This window comes from Copadichromis virginalis, linkage group LG10 (genome assembly GCF_057382275.1).
Source record: "Copadichromis virginalis isolate Kocher_CV1m ecotype Utaka linkage group LG10, C_Virginalis_male_GT1.1, whole genome shotgun sequence".
Classification (NCBI taxonomy): Eukaryota; Metazoa; Chordata; class Actinopteri; order Cichliformes; family Cichlidae; genus Copadichromis; species Copadichromis virginalis.
Window position 1 is genome coordinate 24074563 of NC_140627.1, and position 15316 is coordinate 24089878.

The following is a 15316-nucleotide window of genomic DNA, read 5'->3' on the forward strand; positions in this document are numbered from 1 at the left end:
CTCTCTGGGCCTGTGTGAGATGGTCATCACAAGGGAGGGAGGCGGGAACGATAGAATTTGGCACCTCCGGCCCCAACTCATCTCTCTCCTTCACCAAGCTCACCAGAGAAGCGGTTTCAACCTCTCGCCACAGTTTGAGGAGATTGAGGTGAGAAATCTGCGTGGCTCCTCCCCTGTCCGACCGAGCGACCTCATAGTCCACGTCCCCGACTCGCCGTGTGACCACAAAGGGTCCTTGCCACTTGGCGAGCAACTTCGAGCTGGAGGTAGGGAGTAACACAAGCACTTTATCTCCCGGTGAAAATTGCCTGAGCCTAGCCCCTCTGTCATACAGGCGTTGCTGACGCTGCTGAGCCTGGAGCAAATTCTCCCGTGACAACCTCCCCAAAGTGTGGAGTTTTGCTCTCAGGTCCAACACGTACTGAATCTCATTTTTGGCGGGGCTCGGACCGTCCTCCCAGCTTTCTTTAATCAGGTCGAGCACCCCACGTGGCCTCCTGCCGAACAGCAGTTCAAAGGGAGAAAATCCCGTGGAGGCCTGGGGCACCTCCCGCACTGCGAATAACAGAGGGTCTAGCCAGTGATCCCAATTGCGTTCATCCTCGTTAATGAACTTCCGAATCATGGACTTTAAAGTCTTATTCAGCCGCTCCACCAGCCCATCAGTCTGAGGGTGGTAGACGCTGGTCCGAATAGATTTAATGCCCAGTAATTCGTACAGTTCCCGCAGTGTACGAGACATAAACGACGTGCCCTGGTCAGTCAGTATCTCTTTCGGGATTCCGACTCGGGAGATGACCTGAAACAGTGCCTGCGCCACACTCTTTGCAGAGATGGTGCGCAGCGGAACTGCTTCCGGGTACCGCGTTGCGTAATCCACCAGGACTAACACAAAGCGGTAGCCGCGTGCACTCCGGTGAAACGGCCCGATGAGGTCCATGCCGATGCGCTCAAACGGGACCTCAATGAGGGGGAGAGGGCGCAGCGGCGCCTTCGGTATGGCCGGCTGGTTAACAAGTTGGCAGTCCGGGCAGGACGCGCACCAGCGGCGCACATCCGCTCGGATGCCCGGCCAATAAAATCGGGCCGTTATTCGCTCCAGAGTTTTCTCATAGCCCATATGCCCTGCCATGGGGTTATAGTGGGCCGCCTGGAAAAGCGTTTCCCGGCGGCCCTGCGGCACCAACAACTGGGTGTGTGTTTCCTCTGTCTGAGTGTCACGACTCACTCGATATAATCGGTCGTTTAATACGACGAAACGCGGGTAGGTCTGCGCGGCCTCAGGGCGCACCACGTGACCATCAATAGCCATCACTTGGTCAAAGGCTGAGCGTAGGGTGCCGTCACGAGACTGCTCCAGTGGGAAATCGCCCATGGGGGACACTTCCGGGGCCGGCGGGACGTCCCGTGAGGGACCCGCCAGCTCCTCCCCCCCGGAGTCGGTGTCGGACGACCCCGCGTCACCGCTGAATGCCGCGCACACGCTACACCCCGCTTCCGGTCGTGATCGCACCCCCGCGTACTGCCCCAGTAGCTGATGAAACCCCGGCCAATTGGTACCCAGAATCAGGGGGTGCGACAGGCGCGGGCTAACCGCCGCCGTTACTCTATGCGTTTTGCCCTTATACTTTAATAACAGCGGCACAACGGGATACCTGTGAACGTCACCATGCACACACCTCACCTCCACCCATTCTGCCTCCAGCAATGCCCCGGGGCGAACCAAGCTTTGGTGTACGAGGGTCTGCGTGCAGCCCGTGTCCACCAACGCCTGGCGTATACCCCCTCGAGTCCTTACCGGAATACTGTATGTCCCTCCTGGACCGGGGGAGGGTGCTGGGGCGCCAGCAACACGAAACACCTGCCCCACTTCCATAAGCGGACAATCCCTCCTCAGGTGCCCCGGCTGCCCGCACTTCCAGCACTCCGGCCCCGGCGTCTGTGCTGCTCTCCGTGGCTCGGGGGCGGCTCCACTTGGCTCGGCTGCCCTGGACGGCACCAACGCCGCGAAAGGGTTAGTGGGGCTCAGCGCCGGCAGCCGCTCTGCCTGCCCTGGTGCCGGCACACGGCGTCTCGGGGCCGGCACTGGGGCCTGTTTGTTCGGCCTCCGTCCGGCGTCCCCGGGTTCCCCTGCTCCAGCGGCAAGGTGGTCTTCCGCTAGCGTCACCGCTACCTCCAGGCTTGCGGGCCGGTGGCACCGGACCCATCTCGCCGTCTCCGCTGGCAATCCCTCCGTGAACTGTTCCAGCACCACCTTGTCCACCAGCTTCGTTTCGCCCTCCGATGTTCCCGGTTGCAGCCAGCGAACCGCCGCGTCGCGCAGCTGCCGGGCCCAGGCGAATGGTCGGTCTGTTGGGGCCAGCCGACAGGCCCGGAACCGCCGGCGATGGTCTTCGGCGGTGAGCCCCAGCCTGTCCACCACCGCCCGGCTCACGTCCGGGAAGCTGCTCCTCGACGCCGGAGGCAGACTCAGGGCCGCTGTTTGTGCCTCCCCAGACAGCAGGGGGAGCAGCCGCGGAGCCCACTCCTCCCGCGGCCATTGGCAAGCCTCCGCCGTGGCCCGGAAGGTCTCCAAAAAAACTTGTGGGTCGTCCCCGTCCCCCATCCGGGGCACCGACACCGACAGCGGCAAGGGCTTCGGCGTGGCAGCGGCCCCGACCAGCCGTTCCAGAACTTGCGTCTGTCGGTCCGTCTGCTCCCGCAGCGCGGCCAGGTGGGCACGCTGGTCGGCCGCCTGATCCCGGCTCATCGTCGCCATCTCCGCCAGCATCTGCGCCAAGAATTGCAGAGGCTGGGCGGGTGGCGTGGCCTGTGGGTCGGACATTTCCACCGGCACTCTTCCTGGGTTTCGGCACCACTTGTAGAGTACACCCAGCACAGACACACGCACACACAGGCAGGTATAGCCAACTTTCACGTTTATTGATATTTTTGTATTTTGACAGCTGACTCAGTCGCACCGTCTGACAGCTCGAGCCCAGCTGATCTCCCTTGGCCGCTCCTCCTCGTCTCACTATAAACACAGCGGAGGAGACCATCATTAGTCCATAAACAATATCAGCTGTTCTTACCAGCCTCGCGGCGCCGCCCCGTTGAGCCTTCCGCTCCACTCCTCCCCTGCAGCTGCGCCCGGGGCCACGCCTCCGCCACAGGATATTACTGAGTTCACCCACACCCACAGGGAAAAGTACTAGGAAAATGTCAATAACCTGCATAACCTACAATGTTTGCACTCGACTTGTGGTCAAACCATCTTGACCATCATAAAAGTCTTTTAAGCAGAATAAGATCATTTATTTCCTGGTCTCATTTTACTCAAATACACCACAAGCTTTCTGAGCCTCGGTGTGTGAGTGAGTGGTACAGCACAGATTCTGGCGTTAATTAGGAAATATTTTTCAGATTGTCTTCCATCCTGAGCCTAAAAAAACATTTTGCCAATCTTTCTATTTACTTATTTTTATGTGTATTAAGCAGATTATTGAAAAGAAAGACAAAACGTCACACATATATTTATCTATATTCATAAGAATATGAACACTACAAAACTGGAAAAGCAGTAATCAGTGAGAGAAAAAGAGATAATGATCAAACATTGCCTAAATTCCTCACAACGGGTTATAGATGACAAAACAAGTTTCTGCACGCTGTCGTCGTATATCCTTCTGAAACATGGATAATTGTGTCTCTTATTTGCTTTTTTTACGAACCCTATATGCAAGACGGTCTCCTAAAAACTTTGAGCTGGGACAGCTAGAGTTTGTTTATCGACCACTAAAAAATCTTGGAGAATTTGCTGCAATGAAGTAAACCTGGAGATAAATAATTGTTTCATATAATTCACTATCAGACAGTGAGTTGTCATGCTTGTGCAATGGGACTTCCTGTGTTTGCGTTTCCTTGTGTTCATTATTGCCATAACATTAAATTTTCTAAAATTAGAATATTACGTATTCTATTTTCTACTGTACTTGTGAAACAAATTCAAAATATCTGGCTTTTACTCTTACTATACAGTCATAGTAAAAAGAATGGACACCCTTTTAAATTCAGGAGTCAATCAGGAGACCGTAAAAATTCATCAGGTTCTTACCAAATTTAAATAATATTAAATACAAACTCAGATTAACAACAAGACATATTACATCATGCCATTGTTTCACAACAGCGAAGCCAATGTGCAGACGCAGTGTGTGGAAAACTAAGCACAGCACATGGTTCAGTAGCTGGTAGAAAAAATTTTAGCTACTCGGTGCGACTCTATCAGTGTTTCACATCATTATGGAAGAATTTTGGCCCGCTCTTCTCTACAGCGTTCTTCAGTTGATTAAGATTTGCAGGCAAGCTCTCTTAACGTCCCACCGCAGCATTGCAGTCCAACCAACGTCTGAATTTTACCTGAAGCAATGCAACATCTTGATTATTTTCTTTCTCATCTCTCACATTGTGGATTTGATGATGTGCTTGGGACCATTTTCCTGTTTTATGACCGAGTTTTCGGCCAGACTTTTGCTGTTTGCCTAACATTTGCCTACAGAATCACGGACTGCAACGTGGCCAATTTCTGTGGCTGCAAACCAAACCCAAATTATCACCCCTCGTGAAGTGTGCTATGAAGTGTTTTTCTGCTGATAAGCTTTGTATTTTCTAACTGTGGCACTGTACATTAGCGCCAAACATCTCCACGTTGGTCTCATCTATCCAAAAAACGTTTGTTCAGATGCAGCTTTGCAAACTTCAGCTGTGCTCCCAGGTTCTTTTTTCAGATAAGGCGGTTTCGCCTGGCAGCCTTTCCAAACAAGCCATACTTGTTCAGCCTTTGTTAAATTAACTGTCACAAACTTAAACATTGACGTCTTTCCTTTTTGATATCTTGAAACACACCTGAATACTCCAGACCAGCAAAATGCCACAACTTTAATTAATTAATCAAGCGCATTTGACTAGCAGCACCGGGCTGCAACTTGCCCTCTTTGGTTCTACAGTTCTAGTTTTTCACACACTGCTTCTGCATTTTGGCATGACAGCATGTTATGCTGCATGCTTTTTAGTTCATCTGAGGTTTCAGTTAAATCATATTAGAACCTGCTAAGAATTGGTTTATTTTTATTGATTTCACAACAACTGCTGCTTCGCTGTAATATTAATAACTGTTAATGTTTGAGTGATATTAGTCTTTGTCACAAGACTGAAAATCCTAGGGAAATGCCAAGCCAGCTTGATTTTACCCTGCTGGTTATTGTGGTTTGCATGTGTCTACAAGTGCTTTGAGGAAGTAACTTCACAAACACATCTGTGTCGTTAAAAAAAAAGAAAGAAAGAAAAGAGAAAAAACAACTTTGGTTGAGCTTCACTCAAAAGTGGTTCAGGATGAAGCATCATTAAAATTAGCACAAAACAAGTCTAATGGTTATACTTGTTAGGTGGAAAGCACCAGAGATTCACCAAGTGTATTACCAACACATACAGTCCCCTCCCCCCTCGGCCCTCTCTTGCGGTTTTTGCATGTTAGATCTCTTCATGGCCGTGTCATCTATGTAGGGAGGAACAGTTTTGCATCGTCTGCATCCCTCCCTGAGTGCTACACCCTTCCCTGGCCGTGGGACAGTGTTAACGCCTATATTTCTTTAGCACGTGATCGGAATTTTAAGCACATTTTAGTGTTTATCTTTTTTTTAACATCCCAACACAAACCATTTTCTCTTGGCAAGCACATTTCCAATGTGCTCTCCAAAGGTGGACCAAAGAGCTTATTTATCTTATTTTGCACCTGATGTGGCTCTTATGGTTGCCAGTGAGTCATCGCCTGAAATTTTAGGGTATTACAGCCAGCCATGGCACCAGTTTGCTTTTTTCAACAGACAGAGTTTGTGGCCTCAATCTGATGTATGTTAGATTAATGTTGTATTAACTTTATCTACATTTGTGCAGCTTAAAACAGAAGCGAAACATGAATTGTGTTCATTTTTTGCGCATCTTATTGGTCACTTTTTACACACAGACTTTATATACTTTGTAATAAATCAGCCAGGTTTTAGATTAGGCTGAAGTTTCTCCTGAACTCTCATATTTATCCAATGATTCCACACATTCATTCGAACAGTCACAAGCAATTTTTTTCAGCTTTATGTCAAAACCATCACTTCTCCTTCAGCTGCCTTTCACTGGTCTGAATCATCACTGTGCCACAGTGCTCCTAAAATTGTTAAAATTAAACCAATTAAATTAACTAATTAAAATATCTGCCATCTGGTGCTTCTAGAGTTGTCTTGAATAAAAGCATTTTTGCCATCCGTGTGTCAAAATTTAAGGTTAGATCACAAAAATTTCAAGTTAGCTCTTCAATTTTGAGTCATTTTCTCAGACGTCAAAATTTTGACATAATAAGCTTAATTTGGTCTTATGTATTGAAAAAATGTTTTTCAGTGGCAGAAACAAGCTTCCATACCCTTGACAGTCAGTGGTATCAACATTTTATTGAAACTGACTGTGCTTCTGTGACATATTTAAGCTTTTCTAAAGGGATAACAAAGAGAAAAAGCATTTATTTAAGAACTGCAGACAATAAAGAGAACCGCATGCTTTAGACAAAATCACAATGGTGTCATATAACAGGAACTAAACTAAAAATGCACAACCTTCCCACCTGGTGATTCACTACTGTTTTTTTCCTCTTTGTATGCACGATGCACTTTCAATTAATTCTGGTAAATCTATGTTTAGACTGGGGTCATGTTAACAATCCATTAAGATTTGTCTTATATTCAACAAGATCATCAAGGTCAACATGATGTTTTGGTCAACAATTGACAGAAAGTTTTACATTTTCCAATTTTATTGGGTAAACAAAGTATATAAGAACTAGCAGAACAAACAAGAGGTCATGTGTTGCGATAGCACGAAGTGAATTATGTAGTTACGCTCGTATATAACAAGTAAGAGTCGTTAATGATCTGTCATACTGGCAAGATAAGAACGCCATTTTTTTCCATTGCCTTTCACCCAAATATTTTTGTAGAGAGATCGATTAAGTCATTTGCTGATATTTAATTATGTTAGTAAAAAGCCAACATGACTTTCAGAAGATAAGCTTCATATTTACCCGTACTTTCCGGGATATACCCGAGATGTAGAGATAGACGCTCATGTTAACAGAGATACGCAGGGTTTGTGAAATGAAGCAGCAACATCCTTCCAAAAGAATGTTATAACCGTTTAACTAATGCATGTACAATGTTCCTGAATAAGTATATATTTTAAACAAAATAAACATGTTCCAAACTTTTTTCACTTCATATTTATTACTAATCATTTAAACAAATGTTACCAAACAATGCAATGTATGCTTCACACATACTCTATCTGCATAAATAAAAAAAATAATTATGCTCAAATTATGTCTAGTATATATGAAATGGGTTTCAACCAGTCAAATAACAAATAAACACTTTACACTTTGTTAAAATGTGTTTTAAAAGAACAAAGGGGACAAAATAATATATAGAAAATACAAATAAATCCCCTTAAAAGTAAATACTGCCCAGAGAGTGAGCTGCTGTGGTGTAGGTTTGCGTTTGTTAGAAGGTAGTGCGTCTTGTTTGTGTGCTTCGAAAGCAGCAAACTTAATGTTCAGCATGGGTGTCCTGATAAAATCAGCACCTATTCAGCTCAGTTTACCAAATTGTAAATAAATAAAAGAATATTTGGTACATTCACAGTTTGGAAATAATATTCAACTAATGATAATTAGTCCACTCTAAACAGGTCTCTACACTGTAATAATGTGTAACTTTTTGCCTGTATAATCAGCATTAGATTCACCACTTTCTTACTGAAACCTTTCAGTTCTTGATACATTATAAAGTGATTCCTTAAATTATGTGTCTGCACCGAAACTGGAAATTTTGTGGGTAGGAAACCTGAATAAAAAGGGTACAAATCTTATATAACCAGTCACCCTGACGTTTGTTGGTTAAATGCTAACTAATTGCAAAGGCAATTTAGCTTACCAGCTTGTGTAAATTGGACTGAATGCAACATAGATACTGTTCCTTGTTGTACCGGGGAGCTAATAGTGTCAGGAGTCCCAGCAGAAAATCTAGGTTCAAATGCATAACAACGCATTACTTACACCATATCTGCCTCTTGCTAAATGCTTTTTCTTATTTGCCTTGACTTGTCATTGCGCCATCTTTGACCTCTAAGTGTTTGTTTTGCCATTACAAGGTTTATGTTGGTACTAAGCAGATGCCATTATTTCTTTTTTGCTATTCCTGCTGGTTCAAATCACCTTTTCATCATTTAGAGACTGAACACAACGACAGCAGTTAAATTCACGTGGACATGATTTAACATGAATAGTGCCTGCATGACATAACTGGCAACATGGAAAAGATTCTTTGTGTTGTCGGTGTTTATACATTAAGTTAAATAGAGTCAATGTATGCCATTTATGTTGGACGTTTGCCTTAAGATAAGCTGGAATTGTATTTAATCATTATTCTTTGTTCTCTCTCTCCCCCTTTTTGTTTGTTCGTTTTCTTTGTTTTGTTTTGGTCTTGGTGTTTTTCAAAGGATGATCTTCAGTGGATCAAAAGTAGCCCTGGCATGGTTCACCTCTACATCGAAGATCAGACAAAGGAAGGACAGAGTCTGATGGTTGTCTATCGACAAAGGAACTATGCCTTCAGCAAAGAAGGAAACAGACAAAGACATGTCTAGAAAAATATATGTTCATTTCAACATACAGAAAAATGAAGTCTGCAGTCTGTGCTTATAGTTTCACATCTTTTTTTGCGTGTATGTGTGTGTGTGGTTTATTTCCCAGATGGTATTCCAGTCTCGGGTTTGAAACCACAGAAGCTCGCACACCCTCTTTGTATCTTCATGGTGTAGCTTTTGACTGTTTAAAACACGATGTGTTTAAACTTCTGCTGCTGATGCCGTATTGTCGCGGGACTTCGTACTCGCAAAAAGTCATGAACTACAACATCGTAAACCGAACAAAAGGTGTTATGCATGAGCAGCTGTCATCGGGGGGTGTCATCAACCTGACCTCTTTTGGATTAGTTAATGATTATTTGTTTATTATGTAGTCGAGTTGTTGCGTGACACCTCGCGTGTAGCCATTTTTTTTAAAATGACAGAAAAAGCTGTATGCAAAAGACCTCGCTAACGTGTAACTCAAAGCTGCTTTGTTTCAGTGAAGCCAATCATGTTCTTCTACTATGTTTTGGACAGCATCACTACATAAAGTTATTTTGTGCTTTTTTTATTATATTATACTATATTATAATTTCCTATACTTTATCTAGTCATTAATGTCGGTAACTGCACTAACAGCTGCAGGTCATTTTCACAGGTGTTTGATTTCAAAGGACTAAGGAAACATTGTTGTATTTCCGAACTCCCATTGAACTACACTTTTATACGTTTATCAGCACGTTGGAGGCCATAGCAGCTGTCACAGGGTGAGAGGTGGGGTACATTCTGGAAAAACTGTCAGAAGCTTTTAAGATAACTGTAGATTTTGGAATCACCTGTAATTGTTTCTAATTGATTGCACATTAGAAGCAGGTGAGTGTTAACATAAATGTTCATTTATACATTTTTTGTAATAAAGTGGAATAAAAACACATACTGGAGTCTTGTGAGATTCAGTTTTTCATATTGTGACTTGTGAGATGCTGTTTGTGGATATAGCTGTCTCTGCCTCTCTGCTGAAAAGTGAATAATTGTGCAGGTATTCCTTCAGTTGTTTGGATGAAACCTCAGTGAATCATTTGAAAGGCGTGATTATTGATGCTTAAGCTGTAAACACAATGTTTTGAATTCCTTTTGTGTTCGTTGTGCCTCGGGAAAAGAGAGTAATCACGTCACAAGAGCCTTCATCAAGAAAAAAGATCAAAGCATTATTTATATATTAAAAAAAACGTATGCACATAATAAATGACATGAAGTAATTTACAATACACATAAAGACTAAATTACTCTTTTTTCCCTTTGACATAACCTACATAACCTCTATTAAATCTGGAAACTGGATTGAAAGCAGGAGCTGAGAAAATCTCATTGTTATCCACAGAAAAGTCAATGACTACAAAAAAAGTTTGAACACATTAAGTGTACATTTGAAAGTAATTTTTAATTTAAAACGTAAACACTTCAAAGCTTATTCCATAGTTTTTATGTTTAAACAAATGAGCTTTCTCATTGAAAACCCTTCACCTGCCTCAAATGAAGTCACATGATTTACTGTAAAGCAAGGCTTTTCAGGTCCCAAAGAAAAGCATGGCTATTATCTCGTTTTCATCTCTAAGGATGTTTGACGAGTCTACTTCAACAGTCTGGACTAACCTGAAAACATACACGAGATAAAAGTAAAGAATCCCATTTGTGGGGTCTCCTGCAGTAACAGCTCCTTGTCAACGAGCCAGTTTAGAGTATGTATAGCGTGCATGTGGGTATATTTTGCAATGACACTATTTCCTCAAACTGTCTGGGGATTATCGGGGGAACCCGAGATGAGGAAGAAAAAAAACTGATGCAACTATTCACAGTACCACATACCACAACTTTTTTTTCTGCTCTTGAGGCTCAATGATTTAAATTGCAGAAATACATCATTAACTGCATGCTGTGATCATTTAGACCAGCGTGATTAGAATTCTTCAAAATATTTTAGAGTTTATTGTTGCTAGTTCTAATTTAAGTTTATTAACTTGCTCAAAGAGATGTTACAAATAGATGTTTTTTTACACAAACATGACCTACAAATGATCAGTTTCATAACAGGAGACCATTTAAAACCACTTGCTATAGGAATGAAAAAACAAAAATTCTTTTATATGTTTCATATTTTGTTTATTTTATTAAAAAAACACACGCACACATTACTATTTACAATATAGAAAAGCTTTCACCTGTTGTTGGGCTGTTTGTCGACAAGATGTAAAGATGCATATAATTCACTGGTACATATAACGGAAAAACAAAGAAAAAAAATATGTGATTTTTTTTTACACTGTACATTAACTAACTTTCACAAGCACTGAGTGCGAGCATATCTGCAAGATGAGGTTAATGACAACTATCTTGTAATTGTCAGAGGTTGTTTAAGATAATGGAATTACCATGCCTGAGCTTAACAGAGAAAAAAACGAGCAGCATGGTGCCTTGAACCAGCCAAAACTATAAACAATGTTGAGCATGTGAATTCCTTTTACACAGCAGTGCGCTTTATAACTTCTGTTCACAACTTCACATATGGGATGAGAGCGATGAGGGTGGCTCTGCAAACTGCTTCCAAACATCAAACACACAGTAGAAGTCCGGATGGTGGGATGGTGTCCTAGCGAAGGAATGATTTAGCTGAGAGGTGAGCTCTGATGGGAGAAGATTTCAGGAGCTTCTTAAAAGTCCAGTGTAAAAGAATTGTCCTGTCATGTCCTTTACTTTTTTAAAGCAAAAGTGGGATCTGTTGGCAAAAGCTGTTCCAGAATTCATCTGTGGAATTTGGGATGTCTGCAAGAGTTGTGTACTGTGGCCGTGTGTCGTCTACATCGTCGACTGCAAAACAAAGAGCGAAATCCAAGGTCAGTTAAACCAAGTCATGTGACTTAAAACTGATAGCATTATTTTGATTGCTAATGTAATATACAACAAAATCTAACCATATTCATTGATGTTGACTAAATTCTACAATTAAATTCTTAAATTGCTGGCATGGACTGTGGTGTTTAAGCAGCAGCTACATGACAGCTTCCAACTAGCAACATTTACCTGATGAAGACTCACTCCACTGGCTCCCTGGACTGGTGCATGGTTCATTGCACAGGAACCCCTTGTCGTCTAAACTGCTTGTTGTCATCCAGTGTGAAGTTTCTTTCTCCAGTTTTCTGCAAATCTGAAAGAGTAACACTGGATTGAGTATGGCTATATTTGGCCCAACTAGTTTTTCAACACAAAACATGCTTATTAGTGTTTTGGGTATTATTGCATGAGCCAAACCAAGCAGAATAAGACAAACATGGGTATTCCTGTCAATGAAATGTTGCTTTCTAACTAGGGTAAGACCTGTAGGTTATGCTTACCTCAATAATATCTTCTGGACAGTCGTAGTCTGCACGATCACAGCGATGAGAAGGGGAGAAAAACAGAAAGGAACATGAGTATTTAAGTTTCTATTTAAGTTGAATTATTCCAAGCTAAGCCAAAGTCATTTACTAGCAAGTATGAGCTATGTGTTGTTGTCTTACCGGAGCTGTGATCAGGTGAAACCTGAAATCTGTTGATGAAGGAGTCAGGGCCAATCTCAACTGTTGAAGACCAATCAGGAACCTCAGTTGGAAAGAAGTAATCTGCAAAAATGGCAAACAAACGTATTGAGTACACTTTGACTTTTAGATTCAAACACACTGTTTATCTGAACATTTTCGGTACAGATTTTTCAAACTTGCTCACCTGGCTGTTCTGTCTGCACTGTGCTGTCAACTCTGTTTTCTTGTGTGCTTTCTGGCACCAGTGCAGGGATGGGAGACTGAGTGTCACTGTAGCTGTCTTCCCTCTCTTCCATCTTAACCACTGAATTCTGCAAGAACAAATCAAAGAGAAATTAAGTGAGATGTTTGAAATGAAAATCGAGACATTCAAATCCATATGTGTATGTCTGTTTCCTGCACAGCTACGAAGTAGCATTATTTTACAAAGCTATACATTCAGTATCTAGATCAGTGTAAATGAGGAATATTTTGAGTATGCTATTTAAAAACAAGTGTCACTAGAGCTATAGTAACAGTGATAGCATTTACCTTCTTCCTTCCCTTCGATTCCCTTGATTTAGTCCGTTTATCTGTGCAGAGGAAAGAAAAACATTTTGGTCACTTACTTTCTTTACCACTGAGACTGTAGAGCACATGAATTGAAGATACTGAGCGCAATGTTAATTCGCCAAAAAGAACAAACGTTCATTTCCTGTCAGTTTTCTCACCTTTAGATTTTTGACTAGCAGGCAGCATCCTGAAGACGCGCATAGCTTGGTGGCCTTTGTTAATGCTTTTGTCTTTCACCTCCTCAATGTCAGGCAGTGAGTTCATTGCACAGCGGAAGTTGGCTTTCCATGTCTTGGGGTCACAAACTTGGCCCTCTGAATATTTCCCTGTAAAATGCATTGGCACATGCTAGTTTAGTACACTTCCTCATCCTGTAAAGAAGAGTTGTTCTGAATAGGTGGCAGGCTTATTCAGGCTTTCTCACCTGTGTGTTTGGCCCACTCTTTGAACAGACATGCATCTTTGTCCACCTCCCAGCCATGTCGAGCTGCATGCTTCCAGGGGATGGAAAACATTGTTTTCTCCTGGGAAATATAAAATTTTTTATATATATTAAGTTGGATCGTGGGTAATTGCGCTTACTGAGAGAATGTAATGTGTTATCTCCCAAGCAGAAACCAAGCTTCCGTTCAGCTACCTCATCGTGCCTATTTTCACCTGTTTGAAGTGCCACAGGCATAGCTGTGAAGTGGCTTTAACTATAGCACGCCTCAAAGTAACACTGCAACACTAAGACCCATCCCAAGCTAGTGCTTCAAACCAGGTCAATGTTTGTAACACGCTAATACTGTATGCACAGCAAGGGGACAACTCAGCATCAATAAAAACATGTGCAGCTTTGCAGAAATCACTTCCCTGTCTCATGGGGAGAGGCATCAATCCTACAACAAATAGATTTCCAAATATCTATTCCTGTACTCTGAATTATCATTACTTATTTGCAGGCAGTTCCTATTTACATGAACCAGTTCACTGTATTATAATAGGATAAGAAAGCTTCTCACCTTGTCAATCCAAGCCAGACCCCAAACTGTATTGGATTCGATCATCTTCTCCAGCCATGGCCTCATTCTCATCCTTGACACTGGCATGTTTGCCTAAAAAAATGCAGCAGCAGAAGAAAGTTTAGAGAAATGCTGTAATGCAGCGTGTGAAGCGCAGCGGTAAAAGGAAATAAACTCCCGCATCTCAGCCCCGGCTTAGATTTACTACTGCTTCTTTGCTGCGCGGGACAGAAGAGTTCATGGCCAGGGCAATCAGCGCGCTCAGGGAGGTGTTTACGTGTAGGAGTCAACGTTAGTTTAGAAAGGTTGGAAGGAACAAGAAGAAAAAATAACTAAAAATAACTCATGCAGTTATGCAGTTATTTTTATTAATCCTGTAGCGCAAAAGTTTAAAAATCTAGAATGGTAAGCGAATATTCCCCCCCTAAAAAAGGTTTCTTAATTCCTTAGAGCAAACGAGCGCAACTCAACACAGGCTTGGCAAAAATGTCACAGAATTAAAAAATTCGAGTTTGAAATGTGCATTAAAAACTTTGCATCTATTTGCATGTTATTTAATTCAATGTTCATTCTCAAACACACAGCGTGAGAGAAAGACAGACTCCTAAAGTAATAATAGATCATATTTCTTTCAAAGAAATCATCCCAATAACATCATTTAGCTTTTAAAAAATAGAGCAGGGATGTTAAATTGATATCACTATACTTACAGATTAATTTGCTTTGTGATTCCAGGAGGAAAAAAATGCAACAATAATCCCGTTGGTTTAAGAAAAGCTTCTTCTCGTCTTTAAGTGTTCCACTTGTAAACGTTTTCTGAGTACAAGTGAGTACCGACAGCTTCGTGTGCAGAATTTATACACAGCCACTCCAGTGGCGGGTATTCCCCGGCAGGAGGCTTGGTGCTATAAAAAATGTCCTCAGTAAAAAAAAAAAAGTGAGAGGTGTGTTTATCAAGCCTTTGAAAATGTATTGGTTATTTGACGATAACCTTGTAGTTGTTTACAGTAGCTACTTTATTAATGTCATATCTGCATATTTGCGCATTACCACCCTGTTATAACTAAAAAAAAATACAATTTGAAGGTTTATTATTGAATTGACTGAAAGTCCTCTTATAATAGGACTGACCTTTTTTACAGTGTGTTTGGAGCATGCGCTGTGATCCTTTGCTTCAGCAAGTAGCAAAGGATTTCCGAGAAATCACGCTGTTGAGAGCTAGAAGGAAGTTAAAAAACAACACGCGTGGAATACAGTTGATTGCTGCACGTAGACTAGATCATCAAACTAAATGACCCAACTCATGTGTCACTCGAGTTTCTTTCCCCGCTCCCTCCTTTGTAAGCTATTCACCTTACAGATAGTGCTTTGTGCAAATAGTGCAAATATTTGCAAGTGGCAAATTATATTTAACTCACATTAAGATTTGACATTAAACCCTAACAGCCGACTTGTTATATTATCGCAACCTGTTATGCACCG

The 15316-nt window shown here is 42.4% G+C and overlaps 1 protein-coding gene and 1 long non-coding RNA gene across 2 annotated transcripts in view; one reads left to right on the forward strand and one right to left on the reverse strand.

Moving 5' to 3' along the window:
- LOC146700520 (uncharacterized) overlaps window positions 1–9644 on the forward strand; it is a 30015-nt gene extending 20371 nt beyond the window's left edge. Inside the window, exon 3 of the long non-coding RNA XR_014922585.1 lies at window positions 8575–9644. This is a non-coding gene — a long non-coding RNA (uncharacterized LOC146700520). The remainder of the gene's footprint in view (window positions 1–8574) is intronic.
- A 1305-nt stretch (window positions 9645–10949) lies between these two features.
- On the reverse strand, window positions 10950–14677 carry irf1b (interferon regulatory factor 1b). The gene is made up of 10 exons (XM_085470762.1): window positions 14545–14677; window positions 13835–13927; window positions 13255–13354; window positions 12989–13156; window positions 12810–12850; window positions 12463–12589; window positions 12258–12359; window positions 12093–12121; window positions 11782–11905; window positions 10950–11568 (listed from the first exon to the last, which is right to left on the reverse strand). The coding sequence occupies exons 2-10, from the start codon at window positions 13919–13921 to the stop codon at window positions 11459–11461; spliced, it is 888 nt and encodes a 295-aa protein (XP_085326888.1). The 5' UTR covers window positions 13922–13927; window positions 14545–14677; the 3' UTR covers window positions 10950–11458.
- Window positions 14678–15316: the final 639 nt, after the last annotated feature.